Raw genomic sequence first — 22,682 nt, 5'->3', positions numbered from 1 at the left:
AGTTCAACTACATGGCTGCTTTAAGGAACAACCAGTCAGTAATTGTCTTGATGCAAAATTCATTTTTAGCTCATCTATTTTTTGAAAAAAAATGATGAGCTATTGTCATCACCTTGGCGTTGGCGTCCGGTTAAGTTTTGCGTTTAGGTCCACTTTTCTCAGAAAGTATCAATGCTATTGCATTCAAACTTGGTACACTTACTTACTATCATGAGGGGACTGGGCAGGCAAAGTTAGATAACTCTGGCGTGTATTTTGACAGAATTATGTGCCCTTTTTATACTTAGAAAATTGAAAATTTTGGTTAAGTTTTGCGTTTAGGTCCACTTTTCTCAGTGAGTATCAATGCTATTGCATTCAAACTTGTTACACTTACTTACTATCATGAGGGGACTGGGCAGGCAAAGTTAGATAACTCTGGCATGCCCCTTCTCGAAAAAGTGCACTAAATGCGCATTTAATGCGCATTAAATGCACATTAAATGCGCATTTAATGCGCATGTTATTGGCACCGTATTTTTTGCTTAACAAGTGCATTTTAATCTGTTAAAAAAAACACTTTTTACTAGTGTGTTTATACATTGAAGTGTATTTTTTTCCACGAAATAATACACTTAAGTGCGTTTATTATGATAATATGTGCGCTTAAGTTTATTTTTAAGTGCATTTATACACTTGAGTGTATTTTAAGACATACAAATAATACACTTCATGGTCAAAGTAAATTTTTTAAAGCGCATTAATACACTTGAGTGCATTTCCAGTCATTCAAATAATACACATTACAGAATTAAAAGCAAATTATTTAAGCGCATTTATACACTTGAGTGCATTTCCAGTCATACAAATAATACACTTATCAGTAACTAAAGTAATCTTTCAAGTGCATCAATACACTTGAGTGTATTTTAACTCATACAAATAATACACTTCATGGAGTATTCAAAGTGAATTTTTTAAGCGCATTAATACACTTGAGTGCATTTCCAGACTTACAAATAAAACACTTCATTGAGTATTCAAAGTGAATTTTTGTAAGCGCATTAATACACTTGAGTGCATTTCCACTGATACAAATAATACACCTTACAAAATTGAAAGTGAATTTTTTTAAGCGCATTAATACACTTGAGTGCATTCCCGGTCATACAAATAATACACCTTACAATATTAAAAGTGAATTTTTAAGCGCATTAATACACTTGAGTGCATTTTCAGTCATACAAATGATACACTTTTTGAAGTGTTGGAAGTGAATTTTTTAAGCGCATTATACGCTCAAATGTACTTTTCATCACTTCAAATTAATATGCTTAAAAATTAACCAAATTTAAAAAAAATCCCAGCATTTTGAAGTAAGCATTCATTCTTTAAATGAAAGGTTAGTGTAAACACATACATAAAAAACAAAAAGTACAATTCAATAGATAAATACACACTTTTATTAGAATGTTAAACCTTAAAAAACAAAAACAAATATTACATATCTACATAAAAGAGAGGATTCAAACGGGCTATTGCCTATCTGGAATTGACAATTGAAAATATCAAGCTCATACCAGTGATTTTTCTCCCCTCTGATTACCGGTTACTGATTAACAGCCAAATACAGGTGGTTTCCACTTCAAAAATATTAAAGTTTTCCCCTCCTTAAGCTGAAATGTTTTGTCATTTACTAGATTTTTATATATTACATAAATTCCAAATCCCTTTTTAATATGGACAAAAGCAGCACATTTAATTCAATCATATTCTGGATCTTAATATATGATAAATGAACAGTACCGGTATTCATGAAATTTATATAAATCTATACCTTATTTTTAAGATCTTCCTTTTTTTGTTCATTATTGCGCTAAAACATGCCCTTCTGAGAGCCAGTACGTACAGGTTGTTTTGAATTTCCAAAGCAAATCACTGCATACATGCTGACAATATTTAGCAGCTTAGCCACTGTCACTATATTTGTTGTTATACACTGTTCCTTACAAAGAATGCATTCATAAACAACCCTTTATAGAGCACTTCACCAGCTGATCAGGTCTGAATACTACTGTCATGGTCTGCGAGGCGCTTCTCGTGCATGATCTCATTTGAGATCAGGTCCTGAAAGATATTTTATAATGTAAGTGTTAAATATTGCTGTTATGGTAATCTTGTTCAATAGTTGCTATAAATATCATAAATTTAAATCAAAACAAGTTTGTTGGCTTGTTGTTTTTGTTTGTTTATTTTTGCAATTTTAATCTCGTGATCACATGTGACTTAACGCTTTTCATAAATAATTTAAAGAAATTACGTTTGATAGAAAATACTGTTAATAAATGTACTAATATATGTGGTCTCCTTTGGCTATGTGGACTGGTCGGAAGTGTGACGTCTTTGAATTGCAATAACCTTTATTATATAGTTTTACCTCTCAACAAATCCATCTTTTCTTGGTCAGGGACAAGCTACAGGGCACGGTTTCCCACTCCTGTTCCCCTCAGGTTGGCCTGCTCGTGCAGGGTAAAACCTGGTATACATGTCCATACATCAGGTAGTCCCCTTTTTGCTCCCTTTTTTGGCAGGCGATGATGCACATTCTGTCAAATCGATCTTCCGATCAATGTAAATTTCACTCTGGGGTTTAACCTTCAAATATAAAATATTAAAGTTCTGATTAAATATGGGGGAAAGAAATCTGTTCATTAATGAGAAGAAATAGGTATAAATAAATTTTAAGATGACAATAACCATAAAATACAGCCATAATAATTCAAATGGTGTTTTTTTCCTTAAAATTGCATTACATTTACTCATCCAGTTACATTTTCCAGTGACAATACATAAATATGATAATGATCATAATAAATTTAATTAAAAAGAGATGCAGAAATGAAAATACAAACCTGTTACAGCTGTTCTTCAGCATTCCAAAAAAACAAAAACGGCAGTTGTTGATCACTTTAACCACCCACTTTGAATCTTCTTTGCAACAAACTTATTGTTGATTTACACATTGTAGTAAATACACATTGTTTTCATCACACAGTAGTTCATGTGCTGAAAGAATTTCAAGACATTTGACACTAGAATTAATGTTGCTGAATTATACCTAAAAATTTAGCTCAATGTAAGTTGCTGAAACCAACTTGTTTACAAAAATAAATTCCTGTGCTCCAAATAACTTGCTGTGCTCCAACCAATCAAAAGTGGTGTGTTTTCAAATAGATGGTCCCAGAACCAATCAAAATTCTATAAACACCCCTTTGTTTTGGCTAGATGGAGCACTGATAGGGATTAGTGTTTATGATGCTAATTGATCTCTTATCTGATCCTGATCTTATCTGATATTTATTGAATAATACACAGCACACTTAGCATATTATATTTAATTGTGAATATTTCAATATAACATACTGAATGGTGTTAGGAAATAAATATAATATTATAAACATTATTTAAATTGTCTTTTAAAATGTATGTTAATAGTAAATGTGGTAGACATAAATTGAATTGGGGTTAAATATCAGTGTAAAAAAGTTCAAATACTTGTTTTTTATGCTGTGGAGATATAATTGATTCTGGCAAGCCCACATAATTTTTTTGACACTTTCAATATTTTTAATTATTTACCCACAGCCTGATTTAGTTGTACTTTTCCCTTTAAAAGCTGCTCAACTGACTCACATATTTTATGAACAGACAAATTGTAATAATAAGACCATAAACATTATGTGAAGATAAAAAAGAATTCAGTACAATCCTCCTATTAAACACTATATCTCTGTCCTTTAACTTCAGTTATTTGCTATAGTGTTGCTCTTTTTTATGAAGATGCACTAAAACTACACTTGTACAGAAAGAATATTTCTTTTGCAAATCAGAAGATAAACTTATAGGCACAAAAAATGCACTTCATTAAAAAAATGCACTTATTGCATAAAAAGATGCACTTTGTCTACAGAAGATACACTTAAAGTACAGTAAAATACACTTAAAGATAATGAAAATACAGAAAAAATGCACTTTAGTGCACTTAATTATGAAAAAAATGCAGAAAAAATACACTTTTCGGTAAAAATGCAGAAAAAATACACTTTTTAAAGCGTATTTTGTTAAAAAGTGTATTTTATTTTGAGAAGGGGCATTTTGACAGAATTATGTGCCCTTTTTATACTTAGAAAATTGAAAATTTTGGTTAAGTTTTGTGTTTAGTTCCATTTTATTCCTTAAGCATCAAAGCTATTGCTTTCATACTTGCAACACTTACTATCTTTCATAAGGGGACTGTGCAGGCAAAGTAATGTAACTCTGACTGGCATTTTGACAGAATTATGTGCCCTTTTTATACTTAGAAAATTGAAAATTTGATTAAGTTTTGTGTTTAGGTCCACTTTATTCCTACAGTATCAAAGCTATTGCTTTCATACTTGCAACACTTATTAACTATCATAAGGGGACCGTGCAGGCAAAGTTATGTAACTCTGACTGGCATTTGGACGGAATTATGGGACCTTTATACTTAGAAAATTTAAAATTTGGTTAAGATTTATGTTTTGGTCCACTTTACCCCTAAAGTATCATAGATATTGCTTTCATACTTGGAACACTCAAAAGCTATCATAAGGGTACAGTAAAAGGACAAGTTGCATAACTCTGGTTGTCATTGTTACGGAATTATGGCCCTTTTTTGACTTAGTAACTTTTAATATATGGTTAAATTTTGTGTTTCGATCCACTTTACTTCTTAAGTATCAAGGCTATTGCTTTCAAACTTCAAATACTTTCATGCTATCATGAGGTTACTGTACCTGGCAAGTTGAATTTTACCTTGACCTTTGAATGACCTTGACTCTCAAGGTCAAATTATTAAATTTTGCTAAAATTGCCATAACTTCTTTATTTATGATTAGATTTGATTGATACTTTGACGAAACTACTCTTACCTGACATACCACAATATACTCCACCCAAACCGTCCCCCGTGCCCTCCCCCCCTCCCCCCCACCTCCCCCCTCCCCCCCCTATTTTTTTTTTTTTTTAAGATCATCTCACAAATTACCATCACACCCTCACACTATACCCCCCCCCCCCCCCCAATTTTTTTTTTAAACGGTTATGTTTGAAATACCGTCCAACCATTGCACCCAAAAAATCCCCCCCCCCCCATCGCCCTTCCCAACCCCCCCCCCCCCCCCGCCGCCCCCGATTTATTTATTTAATTTTTTTTTTTTTTGCTTTTTTGGAAAATAATGTTATAAATGTCCACAACCCCACACTATACACCCCTCTTCACTCCACCCCTCCCTCCTTTGTGATTGAAAATGAGAGTCCCTTCACCTTTAAAAAGAAAATAGATGAGCGGTCTGACACAAATATGCTTTGATCATATTGTAAGAAAAGATTAATAAGTGAAGAAAAATCGTGAACTTGCATGTGCAGCACAACAAAACCATAACTGCTAGTGGTCCAGAAGTGCCTGAGTATCATGGGTGAAAGATTTTAATGAAACTTTGTAGAAAGTGTCTTCACAATTGATAGTTTGAGCTCATGCTCAGCTTTTGTGGTCACCTATGTCCTTAATGTCTTCGAGGTTTAGCCTGTAAACACTCCAGCAAATTATGTTCATGCAATTTTGAAAAATTTGGCCAGAATATTTATCTTGACAATATCTAGGCTAAGTTTGAACCTGGGTCACATGCATCTATTAGCTAGGTCACCACATTAAGTTGTTGAAAGACCTTGCTACAACTAAAGAAGCCAGATTTCTTACTCGTCATTATAAAACATTGTGAGACTGTGTATCTTGATAATATCTAAACCGAGATTGAACCTGGGTCATGTGTGGCTTAACAGTTGGTCATGGGATCAAATTTTGGAATTAATGAAAGTTAGTCAGTATTGACATCTTCACAATATATAGGCTGAATTTGAATCTGGGTTACATGTATACAAAACTAGGTCACAATATCAAATCTTAGAATACCTAGTTACATGTACCAGTCTTGATGTCATACTTATGACTAAATCTTGATGCGACCTGGTCAGAATGTTTATATATACAATATCTAGGCCATGTTTCGAATCTGGGTAATATGTGTCTAATAAAATGATCACTTTGAAAAATCTTACCACTCAGTAAGCAACAAGTATGACTCAAGATTGATGAAACGTGGTCAGAATGTTTATCCCAAAACTATTTATGCAAAGTTTGACTCGGGGTGCATCAAAAACTAGGTCACTAGGTCAAATCATAAAAAACATAAAAAAGTCACCACTATGTAGGCCACATTTATTACATAACTGGAATGAAACTTTGTTAGAATTTTTAACAAACAAATAAAACAGCAAAGAAATAATTGAAAAATATAAATCTTGATTCTGCGCTACCTCAAAAAGTATTTCAGCTGGTTTAATGAAAGTATGTATGTACGGCTATATTATAATTATGCAAGCTATTTCAGTTTTTTTGTAAGACAAAATTTTGGTTTCTATGGTTACAGAGATAAGTAAAAACTCAAATAAGGACCCTGTTAAAACTCAAAGAGTGCTTAAGCTAAGCTGATGAAACTGGATATACGGATAGAGGGAATATGCACGTTACTTCTGTTGTGTTCACCCTCCAATTCTGTGGTTGCTATAGTTACAGAAATAAGTAAAAAATAGTGAAAAAAGTGAAAGTGAAAATAACTGAAAACTAAAATCTGGATCCTGCTGATAACTAAACTACTTTAGCTAGGTGAACACTATAACCACTAGTACTACTGCAGCTACTTCTACTACTGCTGTTGCTGCTGCAACCATGATTACTTTATTTATGATATCACCGACGATTGTGATGATGATGATGACGGTGGTGGTGGTGATGATGATGATGATGATGATGATGAAGAGTTGGGCAACATACACTGTGACGCTTACGGGTTCCCCACGCATAATATCAAGCCAGGGTGTATGTTGATTGTCGTTGCAGTGTAATGCTCAATTATGAGGTTTAACATATATGATCATGCAACAAGTAGTTAGGTCGTATTACCGATATTAAGTGTTGGTGTTGCAAGGGATCGAAACTGTGACCACACATGCAGTCGTTAAGCCAGTACGACAGCACAATGTTACATATGTGTACCCTTTATTGATGTCCCGCCCTCCACCCATTGGATAACGCTTGAATAGAAGTCTATTGCGAATAAGTAATTATCAAATGCAAAGTCGATAATCTTACTTCCAATAGCGCTCGTTCGCGCTTGAATCATTGATGAGACATTTTTTCAACGTCTAAAACTACTGGTGTTCTGCAACCTGTTTTGTGAGACAAACACACACAATATATCGCTGATCAATAAGTGAAGCTCTTGGGTTGACAAACAGTTGAGACACCGAACTTTGCTTTCGCCGCCAGAACGTCAAACACATTTACATGTGTTCACGTCAATGTCACGTGTTGGATTAGTTAATAATTCGTTCATCACGTGTACGACACTTACATATAGCACGTGTATGCATCTACTGGTAAAGCGGAAATTCATAGAATCCACTTCAAATATTATGGGTATACCGAGAATAGTGCTATTCTTCGATGTTGTGGTCATTTTGTCGTCAAGCAGCTTGCTCGTTTATGGGTCAATTGTGGAGTGGCCGTTCGTTGGAGGGACTGTCGACGGTCAAGCGGAGGGAATCGCCGTCAAGGACATCGACAGGGATGGACAGTTTGAATGCCTTGTTGCCATGTACGTACACACCGTAAGCGTTTCAACTGAATGTTTCTTTTTTGTCTTTTAAGTTGATCTTCACTGCAGCAATGTGCAAACACCGTTATGTACCCGTGCCCCATTTGCCTTTAAAGATTTCGGAAATCGGTACAGTAGTATAATTTGGTATTTGTTCGGCAAATAGCATTAATATAATTTTGTTACACAAATGAATAATTTGAATAGTTTTACATGATTGTAATAACAGCGGAACGTTATAATACAAGATATTCCTACCCTGTGACTCGAACTCGGTACTTATCAAAGCAAAATCTAACACTCAACCCCTACCTATTAGAAAGTTATGGCAGAATAAAGGAACTATACACGCTATATTGGCAATACATTTTTTTGGGCTAAATTAACCCATTTATGCCTAGTGGACTCTCCCATCCTTCTAAATTGGATCAATTTATTTCCAAAATTAGGGATGTTTAGTATATTTATTTCTATAATTATAATATTTCTTACAAAAATTCTTTTAAGCAAACAGCGCAGACCCTGATGAGACGCCGCATCATGCGTGTATAGACCGAGACGGTGACGGTCGATATGAAGTCGTCATTGGGACTTATGACAATGGTATAGTATATTTATTTACACTTTTATGCTTGTCCAACAAGTGCATTGTCTACCAAATCTTCATACATTTTACAATAATTGATCATCAACGGACAATAGACGCTGCTCCCCCATGGATGAAGTTTTGGGACAATGTTTTATTTAGGTACCAGACCATATACGACAGCGTTCTATAACATTCACCTATTATTTTATTTAATTATTCATAATAATGGTGTTATTGAGTGTGTGACACAATGACAATAGCATTGAGATTAATGAAATACAAAGTAATGTACATAGTTATAGACTACATAACTTAACAGATTTATACCACAACAAATACAAACTAAACAGCAAGAACAAGAACACATGTGTGGCAAAAAGATTCATGGATATATTTCAGATACAAAAGTATTCAAGTCGAAGAATATGTAAATAATTCAGCATACTTTTCAAACCAAGAAAAGGGAAAGACGAAAAGAAAACCATTCATAAAGTGGTTGAAGATAACACAGTTTTAAACTATAAAGAATATTTGAAGCAGAAGAAAACATTATTATGAAGCCCTTTACAAACAAAATTACAGTAAAGAAAAAGCTTCGGATACATATAAATAAACATAAAATAAATCAAAATGTGAAGGAAAACTTACGAATTATTGATGTGGAAGGGCGTTATTAGGAAGGGCGATAAATATATGCACTTTTCTGACGAACTTACTGTTGAAATTTATACAAAAAAACATGACCATTTGACAATGGCGAACTAACTGCTCTACAAAAAGAGTATCATAACACTTATTCCAAAGCCTGGTTACAACTTGGATTACATTTCGATTTGGCGACCAATTAGTTTATTAAATATCGATTACAAATTGCAACCGTTTTTCTGTCCGTCCGGCATTCCATTTCTGACTAAACCCCCTTTCATATATTGACATGACATTTGGTATGTACGTCTTTCAACATGGCTTCAGACGAAGAGTGAGTTTCGTTCGGGTCCATTGATTTTTTTGCGAAGGACTTGACCTTGGACCACACAATTTTCTCTAAAATAGCTGCTGTTCGGCTTCAAATCGGAGTAGGATGCACCGTGTCTCAAACACAGGTCTTGTTTATGTTTAAAACGTCAACCAAACGTATAAATAATAAAGAACTTAGAGCTATTTTATTATACTTTGAACTTGTTTGAAAATATTATTTCATTTTTTTCATGGGTCCTCTATACACGTTATGTATTGTGAGTATGCATGCAGGTGCTTGCGTGCGTGCGTGCGTGTGCGTGTGTGCGCGTGTGTGTGCGCGTGTGCGTGTGTGTGCGTGTGTGTTTGGGGGTGTTTTGTGTATGTGTATCAACTTTAATGAATGATTGCACTGTAGTATATTGCTATATTCTTATGTACAACTCAAACGAACTCTGAACAAACGCGCTTTACATGTTAAATTTCCAATGTCCCACATATTACTGGTGCACATGTAAATGTCAAAAATAAAAAAATAAAGGGGAAAAACACAACAAATAAAATAATAAAACACATACATGTACATTTACACACAAAAACATCCTTAATAGGCATAACAAGCTAGACAGTATATTTTATAAAACATTGCACCAATGTTCATGCCATGTATGACCTATTTGTTACAGAAGGCAAAGGCGTCCTGAAGCTTATATTTATAGAGGAGACCAGCAACAAAGTCGTGGTCCAATATCTTCCTGTGTTGAGCGAGGACAACAGGCGACTAACGCCTCTTCACAGAGGTAACGCAAATAAGGCTTTATATTTCATGTCGTACTAGTATAAGTTAAAGCAATCCTGTTTGGCACAATATATTATTTAAACTAATGTAGGCATAACATATTGTGAATATTGTATTAAATACGATAGCTATGTAATATCATATGCGAAATCATCATTTTGAAGCTCGACAAAAGCCAACATGCTGATACACGGGAACCACAAAACCTTTTTTTGGTCCTATTTTGCCGTTTTCTGAGTCCACAAGACGTTCCTCACTGATCACGATTCTAAGCTTCAGAGACTGTTCGTCCATAGAGCTGAGCTTAGAGTTGGGATTTGTAACGAAATTTATTTTAATATCTTATTACTTTATGCTACCCTACCTCCAGACTTAAAGAAAAGAAGGGCATTTATCGGTTACTGGCATATATGTGAACTGATCATTTGTCAACACTTGAGATCAGTTAATGTCCAAACTGACCGCCGTAATTTGGTTAAAAAAGATGTTTAAATTAGGAAGTACTAAAACCACCATTATGCGTTGTAGTAGCCCGCAGTATACTGGTTGCTCCTCTGTTTGGAGTCGGTGCCCGAAGCGACCTGTTCATCGCCTGCACCAACTGTCCGGCGGTTGGTACCACGGTGTGGCGCCACGACGGCTCCAACCTGCTGCTTCGTAACAACGGGGACGGCACGTTCACCGACATGGCGCACGCATACGGTATATACTTGATGCAACCGTAGCTCTCATTTGCATGGTCAATTTATACATTATACAGAAGAAATGAAATTTTTGAAGAGCGGTTTCTTTTATGCATTTAAAAAGAATGTGTTTAAACTCTCTTAGCTGTGCATACCGATGAGATGATTGCACACATAGTTATTCTTGAACTTTTATACATTTCAATGACATGATCATGAAGATTATATAAAACTCAAAATGACCAACAAGCAGCCGTCTTGGATAAACGTTTATCCTCCTAAGAATAAGTTAGAATTAACGCTTGAGTGATTTTTACCCATCCTTTTATCTTTATGAAACTGCGTTACAGGTTAATGTCATACTTTGACATCGAAGGTCAAAATCTGCTCTTATTAGACGCATTTTAATGTACATCGTCAAATGTCAAGGTGTCGGCGATTCAGACGAAGACAGTGTCGGTTCCTCAGTAGGCGACATCAGCGCAGATGGTGAATTGGATATGGTGTATGTCAACTGGATGGGACCCAGCCGCTTGCTGATTAACTTCAACTCCTCTTCATTTAGCCAGGTAGCTTGAAGGTATTCTTTTAATTGTTGAAGCATATGTTTATTGATTACGTATGTGTTTGATCTAAATCTCATGTATAACTTTTGAATTGCAGAAGATTGTCTGCTTAATTGAATCGGCTTGTATAACTGTGAATGTGTGTTAATTTAACGTTTGCCCAGTTTGAATTTAGTTGCAGATGAACTGACATTAACTTTTGCTTAACTTGGATGTCAACATGATTAGACATATTTGTCGCAACGTAAAAGTTTCTTTATTGAATGTTCGTGAAATTGTGAACACAATTTAAAACTTTTATTTAATTGGAAATGGCTCGTACATGTCTGTGACACTGGCGTGTCTTTAAAAAAGGTTCATTTTTTCCTCCACATATGTAAACAGTTATTTGAAGCAAATCTCTTATAACGAACGAATGAATATGACACTGATGGTTTCATGCCTGATTGTAAACGACCAACCATGTCGTGCTTATGTCGTAGATACGAGGTAATAACCTTAGCAAAGCGACAGCCTCTAAGTCAGTGTTAATGAGTGACGTCAACTGTGATGGTCGCACTGACGTAATGACGAGTGACGCAGACGATTGGGCGGACACTGCCAATGACAACAACGTGTATACGTTACTGGAGACCGATAATTCAACAAACTTTGGTCTGATGGATATTCCAAGCAAATTGCGCGATGTTCGAATTTCAGGTATACTATAATCTCTTTCATTAACTTATTATTTGTGTGTTCCAAACTTCTGGCCGATTCCTCATCTATACTTGGCCTGCGCCTCAGAACTCATATTAGTTTTATGTTAAGACTCGTTCGAATTTATCTATCTTGGGCCAACCTTGGTTTTATACATCCACGGAAACTATCGTGCATATGGTTCTCACACAATGTCGATGAGGTATATTAGCTAAGCTGAAATCCATAACGTGTCCACAATGGCAGGCTTTATGGGTGCCTTAATGACATTGCTTGAAATAAAAATGAATATAGAATTCCATATTTCGTTGTTTATTGTACTTTTTAAACAAAGTAGTTTCACGGTCTTGATCGAAACCAATGCACGAACTAACCATATACTAAATCATATTTAACAAATATAGGTAATGCAAGTTTCGACATGGAAGGTAAAGGCGGACGGGCGTTGATTGTATCTCACAGTCTGTATCAACAAAGATCCCTTTCTGTTTTCCGATGCAGTGAACATACTAGTAAGTTAAACTGGTTAACGATTGTACCGCTAACCAAGTATGGCGCAGCTGCTCGGGGAGCTTTGGTGACCTTGAAATTAAATATTGCTGATTTTATATCGTTAATAACATCATTTGGTGGATTTGGGAGAAATGTTAATACATAAATTAATTTAGGAAGTGCAAACGTTTTCAATACTGTGTTTTTTCCGATAAGTGTAAGTTTACGGTGATGCCATGATTTTAAGCAGTTTTTAAAATTCTTAAAAATAAGCGCTCTTAGTATTATTCCATTGAGATATGTATGATAGATTCCATCTAATATTTGTTTTTTTTAAATGTTATTTCATTTTTAATGTCGGTGGTATCATTTGTGTTTGTTTGATGCAATTGTTTTTCAAGGGTTTCAATGGTTTTGATGGTTTCAGTTTCAAGTTTGTGTGTTTCGTTTTGTTTAAATGATGTGTATCTAGTTGTTGTGTTACGTATATTTCCTTTAATTACTTCCCATAAGGTGTTTGGGTTTGCATCTTTATTATTGTGAACTGTATTTAATATATCCTGTTTTATTTGTGTTTGATATTGTGTATCTAATAAGATGCTGTCGTTAATTTTAAAGTATCCTGGGCCTCTTTCAGGTTGTATATTGTGTAGTTTAAGTTCAAATAGAGAGTGGTCAGTCATAAATCCTGGTTTTATGTTACATGTGTCAATACTGTTGTAAAGAGACTCAGAAATTAAAAAAATAGTCATAAATCCTGGTTTTATGTTTCATGTGTCAATAATGTTGCAAAGAGACTCGGAATTTAAAAAATAGTCTAATCTACAAAATATTGTTGGTTTTGTGTTTGAGTGCCAGGTGAATTTGCTTTCGTTTGGATATACTGTACGCCAGATGTCTATAATATTGTAGTTTTCAATTATGTTATTGAAAATGATTCTATTTTTAGGATGGGTATAAAGGTTTCCTTTCTTATTATCTAATAATGAGTTCAGGACAGTATTGAAATCACCACCGATTATAATGTTTTTATCTTGGTTATTAATTATAAAGGATTGTAATGTTTCGTAAAATGTGGAATCATCTATGTTAGGACCATAGACGTTGATTAATGTTAATTGTGTTTCATGTATTTTGATATCTATACTTGCTAGTCTACCAATTATTATTTCGTTAAAATTATCGACTGTGATCCCTATATTGTTTTTAATTAGAACGGCAATGCCTTGTTTATGAGTATGTTGTCCACTGAGATAGATGTCTCCGTCCCATTCATCTCTTAAGGTTTGTGCTAGAGTAATTGTCAAGTGACTTTCTTGTAGTAGGCATAAACTTTTTTTTTTCGTCTAACCATTTGAATATTTTTATTCGTTTATTGTATTATTAAGCCCTTTTACATTCAAAGTACATATTTTAATCATTTAAAGATGTGGAGGGGGATATAAATGATGGTTTGTGTGTGATTGTCCAGATATTTTTTATTTTAAAACATGTCCAGTTGCTTTCCATTATAAGACATAAGATGTACATACATACAAGCTTAAATAGAAAACAAAAAATAAGGAAACATGAAGATGAATGTTCCATAGAAATGAAGAAGTATAAAAAATAATGACAAAAGTGAGAGAGAAAAAAACAATGAACAACTAGTCCCAAATAAAGACACAAAAAGCGAACTTCCGTACACTGGAAATATACAAAAAAATAAAAAAGATATAATTAATAATGAAGAATAAAACAGAACGTATGCAATTCAGTGTAAAGTTAACTTAGGAAATTTCATATTCGAATATTAATGTTTTATTGCTTAGCTATTGTATAATTTCTTATAATATTTAGAAGTAGATGTTAAAAGTTAATCAGTTAACATTTGAATTATTATTTTTTTAAAAAGGTACATGAATAATATTTAAGAGTTTATAAGCGAAGTCGTTTTACATTTCATGTGCGCACAACAATTACATAGTAATACTCACATGTTGTAACAATATATTTTTAAATTTTTTATGATATGATAAATGAATCTGGTTAAACAAAAGTTGGTTATATGTATTGGACAATGACATATACGACATCAAGGATTATAGTCATATTCAACAGCAGGTTTTATCAAGAAGCTGGTAAATAGTTTTTAGAGAAACAATTAGAATCAGGCAAACATAGGATAAACATAATCATAAGCATAAAATATATAATAAAATAGGTTTTTGCTTTTTATAGAAATGGTTGTTGACATGTGGATTAAGGTCTTATACTGAAAGCGTTAAATTGCAAATAAACAATGTAGATACTATTGATTATTTTGCATAGATTTATTTTTATAAATGCCTGAATTAGTTTTTCTGAGAAATATAATGATATACATTCTCCTGACAAAGCCTCAGTGTGACAACCATGCTACTTTTGTTGCCTTTATGAATTTTATAAGCCATTTATTATTTCTGGTGTTTATTGTAAATTTAATAAGATAAACTTTCAGGGGAAATCAATAATTTCCCAAGAAAACACATTTCTTTACTAAATGTGTAGCTAGTATACTTTGGAAAAAAAGGATTGAATACTCTGGCCAATAATGTTAAATCATACAGTGAAATTAAATTTAACATCTCACTTTCATAGAACACTTAAAAAAATAATAATGTGAAAGCGAAAATGAAGCAATTGTATAGAAGTATGATGAAAGAATTGCTAGTTGAATAGTGTTAAATGAAAATAAAACAGCTTTACCACTTCCAATACCTTCAAACTTTCGTATTTATCACAGTAAACCCTTAAATGGAATCTTTTTTTGTGTGAGGGTATCTAAGTGCATACATTATTTATCAAAGGGGACCCTGAATGACTTGGTATTTAAAAAAGGATTTACAATAAACAGTTTTAAATTGATAAATATTGTTATTTTACACACACACACACACACTCATACACATAAAGACCTTAAAAAAGCACTTTCATTATGGGAAACTTGTCTTATTACATGAGTAACAAAAGGTATAATCCTGACTTCAAACAGTAACTGCTTTGATGAAAATCTGAAACTTTGTTTGCATATTCATTTAGAGCAAACAATTACATAAGCAAGTGTGTATACATAAACAGAGAGTTTGCAATAAAAAAAACCCACAATTGTGCATAAAGTTTTCTGTAAGGAAAGCAATGAAAATAAGATCATTAAATTTGTTTGTATACTCAGTTTCAGCAAACACACACACACACACACATGCATATAAATAAACATAAAGTTTGCACTAAAAAATACATCATATGCATAAAGGATTTTGTAAGGATAGCAATTAAGATCATAATGTCAAATTCGTTTGCATATTCAATTTCAGAAAAAAAAAACACATGAACACAAGCATATACACAAAAGAGAGTTAGCACACACAAAACAACAAACACATGCATACAGGACATTATTAGGATATCAAAGTGTTGTCAAGAACACTCGGCATGATATGTCAAAACAGGTAATTTATAAAAACACAAATCAGGTTTATTATATACAAACAACATGAACACAAGCATATACACATACAGAGAGTAAGCACACAAAAAAAAACATCATATGCATAAAGGACATTATTAGGATATCAAATTGTTGTCAAGAACACTCGGTATGATATGTAAAAAAACAGGCAATTTATAAAACACACATAACACGTTTATTTTATACATTATTTTGGTTAATTTTCTGTGACAATATAATCTACAACCATGAACATATTTTGGGAATTATTTGAACATTCTTAACATAAAAACTCACTTTTTATTTTAAATCAGTTAACAGGAATATCAGAAGTAATATGGATAATCAGTTCATGTTGGTTCAGCATCTTTAACTACAATATTATAACTATACTATAATTATTATTAGAATTACTGAGGTAAAGTTTTGTTTTGACTACTTTTACAAGAGAAAAGTAAAATAGACAGGCAATATTCCCAATGATCCGAATTAAAAAAAACTCATAGCCGGCATAACGAAGATAAAAACATAAGTCAACATCAAGATAAAAAAAAACCTCTGTAAGTGAATAGTATTTTGCCAACAAAGATGTCATAAACGTTAAATATTAAGGCCTTTAAGTGAAACTTTATTAGCATAAACATATTTTAAGAAAGGGACGTAACTGTGTAAGCAGAGGAAAGCTCTTAAGTACGTGCGTAGCATGGTATGTAGCTATACTTGAAATGAAAGACACAGTATGTAATGTATCGATTGAACGTTCTTTTTATTTTTATTTTATAATATTATATTAAACATTATTGTATATTATTTTGCCAAATTACATGCTAAGTTTTACCCAATAGATTAGTATTAATTTCTGAAAGACATCGTGGGAGCATACTCCATTTATATAATTTGTAATTTACAATATTTAACGTTATTGTATATTATTGTATATTATGATATTTTATTATGCATTATTGTATATGATATATTATTTGCCAAATATGTATGTTAATTTAGACGCAATTAATTAGTATTAATTTCTGAAATTTCTGAAATTTTTGTCTGTCTCCTCACGAACCTTACAATTACAGGCCGATTTGAGTTGGGTCTGAATTTTCCGAGCCTGTGCGCTATGTCTATGTCATAAGGCTGAATTGGGATTCTCAAATGCGAATTTACTAGCTCGACGATTTTTTGTGTCACAGACACCGAGGATTGACGGTCCTGGTCCTGTGGATCACAGGCAATTCTAATGTTATTCCGCCGGCTATACTGTTCAGTGTTGTTTGCGAATTCTTCGTGGTTAAGTGTGTCACAGGGCTGTTTGTTCTCTAAAGCTGCGTTTTGCGATTTTTGGAGGTCTTCAAACTGTTTGCTTTTTGATTCGCTTTCCTTTTTTAGCTGCTCATTTTCTCGTTTCTGCTCGAAAACGTCATTTTCTAGGATTTCTATACGTCGGATGACGTTACCTAGGAGTTTCTCTTTAAGTTGCTCCACGGTTTCTTTAATAATGACTTTTATAAATATTGAGCCATCTTTGGTAAGGACGTTTGATAGTTTGCTACTTATTTCTTCAAGACGTTTTTCTATCGTTAATTCACTTGAATCGCGATTTTCATTTTTCGTATTGGTGACGAAAGATGACATGTTTTGTTGTTTGTTTTTTTTTTTTGGGGGGGGGGGTCCGGTTTTGATTTTCCTTTAGCAATTTTGGTTTTGCTACTACTTTTGGCCGAGAGCTCGCTTTTCTCAAAAACTTATGTCTCCTGCAAGCTTGTATTCGTAGATGCTACACTTGCTGTAGACGATAATGACCGCTTGCCTTTATTCATTTGCACTGAATTGAGCGTCTTTTTAGGCGTTAAAAATTGGGGTTTACAATTAACGGTAAAGATTGCAGCCTATATCGAGCTGCTTGCACTATTAAATTATTCAATTATGCTTCTTCAAGCGTGACGATCGATCTGTCATGTAGAGCTTGGCGGATGAACGGTACTCGCAAGCCGCTCCAACCCGCTAAAAACCGCTCACAATAGCGCCATTTAGGAAAAAATACCCCAACCAATGTAAGATAAGATAAGATAATCTTGTATTATAGTGACATGTGTTTACGTACAAGGTGTTGACAGACATATATACAATGCATAAAAGAACACCCGGCCTAATAGGCCTATAAGTCACCTTAGCGGCAGTGTAACATATAACGTGATCATTATTATACAAATGGGCAATAAAATATTTTAGCAACATGCTGAGTTCAATGAATAAATTAGAAATAATAAATTCAGGTTTATCCAAGTTAGATTAATATAAGAATACTTTTAGTAGTACTAAAATTACCCAATTAAGAAAGCATATTTCTGAATAATATGTAATACGTAGATGGTACTTAAAAGTTCATTTACAATATTATATTATTTTAAAGTTTAAAATGACACAACTGCATACAACATATATTTTTACAAATATAGCATACTGCTTCTGATATAAAACGCATTAACAACAAATTTCGCACACTTTCTAGGATGACGCTTAACCAACACAATTAATTTATCTTTATTTGATTGACATGTAGTATATTTTTCAGAGATCAAAATATTCCCAAATATAACTGATCTTGTGTGTTCATAAAGAGCACATTAAACAAGAAAATGAGTTTCATCTTCGACCAGTCCACTATGACACAGCCTACACCGTCTTTGCTCGGGGGCTTCGCCCACATACCTTCCGGTCTCGACCCTAAGTGGCAGAATTCCGGTTCTGAATTGTGCAAATAAAGCGCGTTCATTTCTTTCAGTGTAAGGTATTCTTCACAAACAAATTCAGTTTTGAAGGTTCTATATGTTCTTAGCTTTGAAACATGTTCATAGTCTCTAGACCAAATTATTGAGTAAAACTGAGTCATGTTTTCTTTAGCTAAATCCATTGGAATGGGACGTTTACGGTTATAATAATCGGTAAGGTTAAGCAGGGACCTATACAAACAAAGGGATTAGCAACCTCGCGATATCCCGTTACAGCACGCAAAATAAACCGGTGCGCGAGATCAGGGACCTATACTTTAATCTCGATCGATTGGTCCCGGTGTAGCGATAATAAACCGGTGCGCGAGATTTGATAATCTCGATCGATTGGTCCCTGTGTAGCGATAATGCGGCTACACGATATCGATTGCGAGGGATTTCGCTTATTTAACGCGTTACGTTTTTTCGGATTCAAATTATATTATGTTAAATAAACAAGTACCTATTCGTTTAATTGTTGCGTTGTTGATCTCAAAATCAATCATTAATTAGTCTTATTATTACGCAGTATGTCAAACGGGCACCCGATTATCGGACTCTTTGATGAATATTAATTGCCGGTTGTTTCGCCAGGGTTAAATTGCCGTTGTTTATCGCACGTATGTGCATGTACAAAAGACCGGTCTTTTAATAGAATTAAAATGTTACCGTGTTTTGTTTAAAATAGCAACATTATCAAGACATGTTAAGTGCAAACAACTCAAAATGTATAATTGTTCTTTTAACCTCCGACGCAGCAAATTTTCGAATGTCATTTTAATATTCATTTGGACTCCCTTAAGTCACAGTGAACGTCGGAATTCATGGAATTTACTGAAAATGTCTTCTAAACATAAAGATTTCCTTTCATGGGATGACGACATAGATTTAGATTTGGTATAAGGTGATTATACTGATGATGAGGCAAACAATAAATCGCAAGCAAGCACGAAAGAGCTGTGCTATATTTGTCCTGTTTGTGGTGCGGAGTATAAGTGTATCAGGATTTCGACGTCATGTCATAAAAAAACATCAACAGAATTTACGAGGTAATAAATATTGGATGCATTTTTTTAGTTCTGCATTTTGCGTACAAACCAAACAAAAAACAAGAAAGGTTTTCGTGTTTTAGTAGTTCTATATATATATATATATATACTCATGTTTTATTCGTTTTATTATCATATATATCTCGAACAATCAATATATAAAGCAACATTAATAAATCCAGGGTTTTTTTTGGCCCGATTTTATAGCCGAAATTCGGCTATGTTCCCAATCACAAAAAGTATACTTTTTTCCCAAAATGTGGCAAAAAATTCCCAATTTCCAAAAAAAAAAAAATTTTTTTTTTTTTTTTTTTTTTGAAAGAATTCTAATGTGTATTTTATCTCAATTTTAATTCAATTACATCTAACAAAGTATTATATGATTTTGTTCTTTTAATTTGAATGATTATAAAGGGTTATATTAAATTTTGTATTTCCCTAACCAGTGGACTTTTCGTGTGGAAACAAAGGTTAATGAATTTATTTTTTCCAATTTCATGAAAATGCCGATAAAATTCCCAATTCCAAAGCCATGGGCTATCTTCCCAAAAAGTGGGAAAAAAACCCTGAAATCAAATCCTCGCACATGCAAGTAAGATATCCAAAACAGTGGACACATGATACGGTGTAATAATGATGAGACAGTTGAATCAGGCATTTACAGTTACTACTAAATAGTGTGTACAAAGGAGTTTAGTGTTTTATTCCTCTAATTATTTTCAAAGAAATGAATATAAAACGTGTTGTAGAATGGTTTTAACAAAATTATGGACAAAGATTTAAATGCAGTTAATAGAACATAAAAGTTTATTCTGCCTTAAGCATGTTAAGCTAATCGTCATTTACATTACATTTACAATAACAGCATGCTTTTGAAGTAAATACAAATCATGCATCACTTCGAAAAAAGTTCCTTTTACAATATAAGGAATAAACATGTTTTCGTGAGAATGTTAATATTGTTAATACATAGTGACCTGTCTGTACCAAAGTTCATAAGTGAAAAATATAATTATTAAATGATTTTTTTTAAACAAGAATTACATACATTAATATAAAATTAGGACACATATAACTGCATAAAGTATATACTTGCATTGTTTTTTCATTCGTAATTTTTTTTTTAGAAATATAGAATTGAGTAATACTGACAATGTTTGTATAGGTCCCTGGGTTAAGACTAGCCACTACCGTTTTGAAATCACTGCACCAGTTATTGTTATTTGATGAACTGTAGTTCCTATCAAATGCTCGTTTGGTTAATCTATTTTCGTCAAGTTTTACAAGTCTGTTCCAAAACCTGATCATTGCAAGCCATCTACGGTAAGTGCTCGGTAACCATCCAGTTTCACCCAGTAGCGCTAATATAGGCGTACATCTATGTACACCTAAAAAGTACCGTATTGCCCGGTGGTGAACATTTTCTGCTGATTGAAAGTGTTTAAATCCCCAAATGGATGCACAGTAATCCGATATAGGTATCACACAAGAATTGTATAGCTTTTCATAGGTTTTAAGTCCAGCTTGCTTCATATTATGAATTTTATTTATAATAGACCCGAGAGCTCTCCCGGCACTTTTTGCAAGCATTTCACAATGAAAACTATAATCACGCTTTTCGTGCATTACTACGCCCAGATACTTATATTTGTCTACAATTTTAAGCACATTTATTCCAATTTTAAATTCGGTATCTGTTCGTTGTGTGCGCCCCTTTCTAAAATGCACGACTTTAGATTTGTCTGTATTGATGAGTACCCTCCATCGTTTACACCAGTCATGCATTTTGATAAGCATAATCTAAAGATCGGCCTCCGAGTTGGTGATAAGGACTATATCATCGGCGTATAGTAACATGGATACTGAAGTTTCATTGATCATGACCCCGAGGTCAAGGTTGTTGATTACCGCTACTAGGTCATTGACGAAGACAGAGAATAGCGTCGGCGATAAGTTGTCTCCCTGTTTCACGCCCTTGTCACACTGGAACCACTCTGTTAAACGACCATTAACCCGCACGCACGATACTGTTTGGCTATATATATACTTTTTATAGAGTTATAAAGTTTTCCGTCAAATCCGTTTAGCAAAAGTTGATACATAAGCATTTCTCGGTCGATAAAATCAAAACATTTGCGCAGGTCTATAAATGCAGCGAATACAGAGTTATTGTCCCTTATAATACTGTCTAATGTGAACACGTGATCCTCGCATGAGCGGCCGCTTCTGAATCCGTTTTGCTCTTCGGAAAGAATATTGTTATCGTCTAGATAATGTGTGAGCCTCTTATTAATAAGTGAACTGTATAGTTTACTGACACAGGACAATAAGCTTACACCTCTATAGTTCATTGGTAGACGAGCATCAGTGGTCGAGTCTTTTAAGATTGGACATTTAATAGATTTCCGCCACACAGTAGGTATAATGCTGGTATCCATGATCAATTGGAAGAGTTGCTGTAGCACAACAATAATTTCAGGGAATTTCAGAACATCGTAGGGTATCTGATCCACTCCACAAGCTGACCTTGACTTTGCCGCCATAACGATGTTTGTAATTTCATCTATTGTTATGTTACAGTTTAACTGTTCATTTTGTGTATATAACGGATCTAACAGATTTAGTTCCAGTAACTGTTAATGCACTTTGTTACGATCGAAAAATTCTTCGTCGAATTCACTATTATCGGTGGTTTGGTATAAGTTCGCAAAATCCGACCTCCAGCGCTCGAACACCGAACCTTCATCCCGACATACACGCCCGTTACTGTCTATTATTTCAATGGGAATATCTTTATTTTTCATTGGCCCAAGTTTATTTATTTTATTCCAAAAGTCTCTTGGATTGTTTGTGGACATGTCTTCAACGTCGAGGGCAATTGCTTCGCGGTACT

At 33.8% G+C, this 22,682-nt stretch overlaps 1 protein-coding gene across 1 annotated transcript in view; it reads left to right on the top strand.

Annotated features, from left to right (window-relative positions):
• The first annotated feature begins 7,533 nt into the window (after positions 1–7,533).
• Positions 7,534–22,682, top strand: part of LOC127846299 (cartilage acidic protein 1-like) — a 31,062-nt gene continuing 15,913 nt past the window's right edge. The window contains exons 1-6 of the mRNA XM_052377467.1: positions 7,534–7,728; positions 8,246–8,318; positions 9,948–10,061; positions 10,589–10,762; positions 11,173–11,312; positions 11,792–12,008. Of these exons, the coding sequence (XP_052233427.1) occupies positions 7,534–7,728; positions 8,246–8,318; positions 9,948–10,061; positions 10,589–10,762; positions 11,173–11,312; positions 11,792–12,008 (913 nt within the window). The remainder of the gene's footprint in view (positions 7,729–8,245; positions 8,319–9,947; positions 10,062–10,588; positions 10,763–11,172; positions 11,313–11,791; positions 12,009–22,682) is intronic.

This window comes from Dreissena polymorpha, chromosome 9 (assembly GCF_020536995.1).
Source record: "Dreissena polymorpha isolate Duluth1 chromosome 9, UMN_Dpol_1.0, whole genome shotgun sequence".
Classification (NCBI taxonomy): Eukaryota; Metazoa; Mollusca; class Bivalvia; order Myida; family Dreissenidae; genus Dreissena; species Dreissena polymorpha.
Note: the sequence above shows the minus strand (reverse complement) of the source record. Positions and strands in the feature narration are given on the sequence as shown.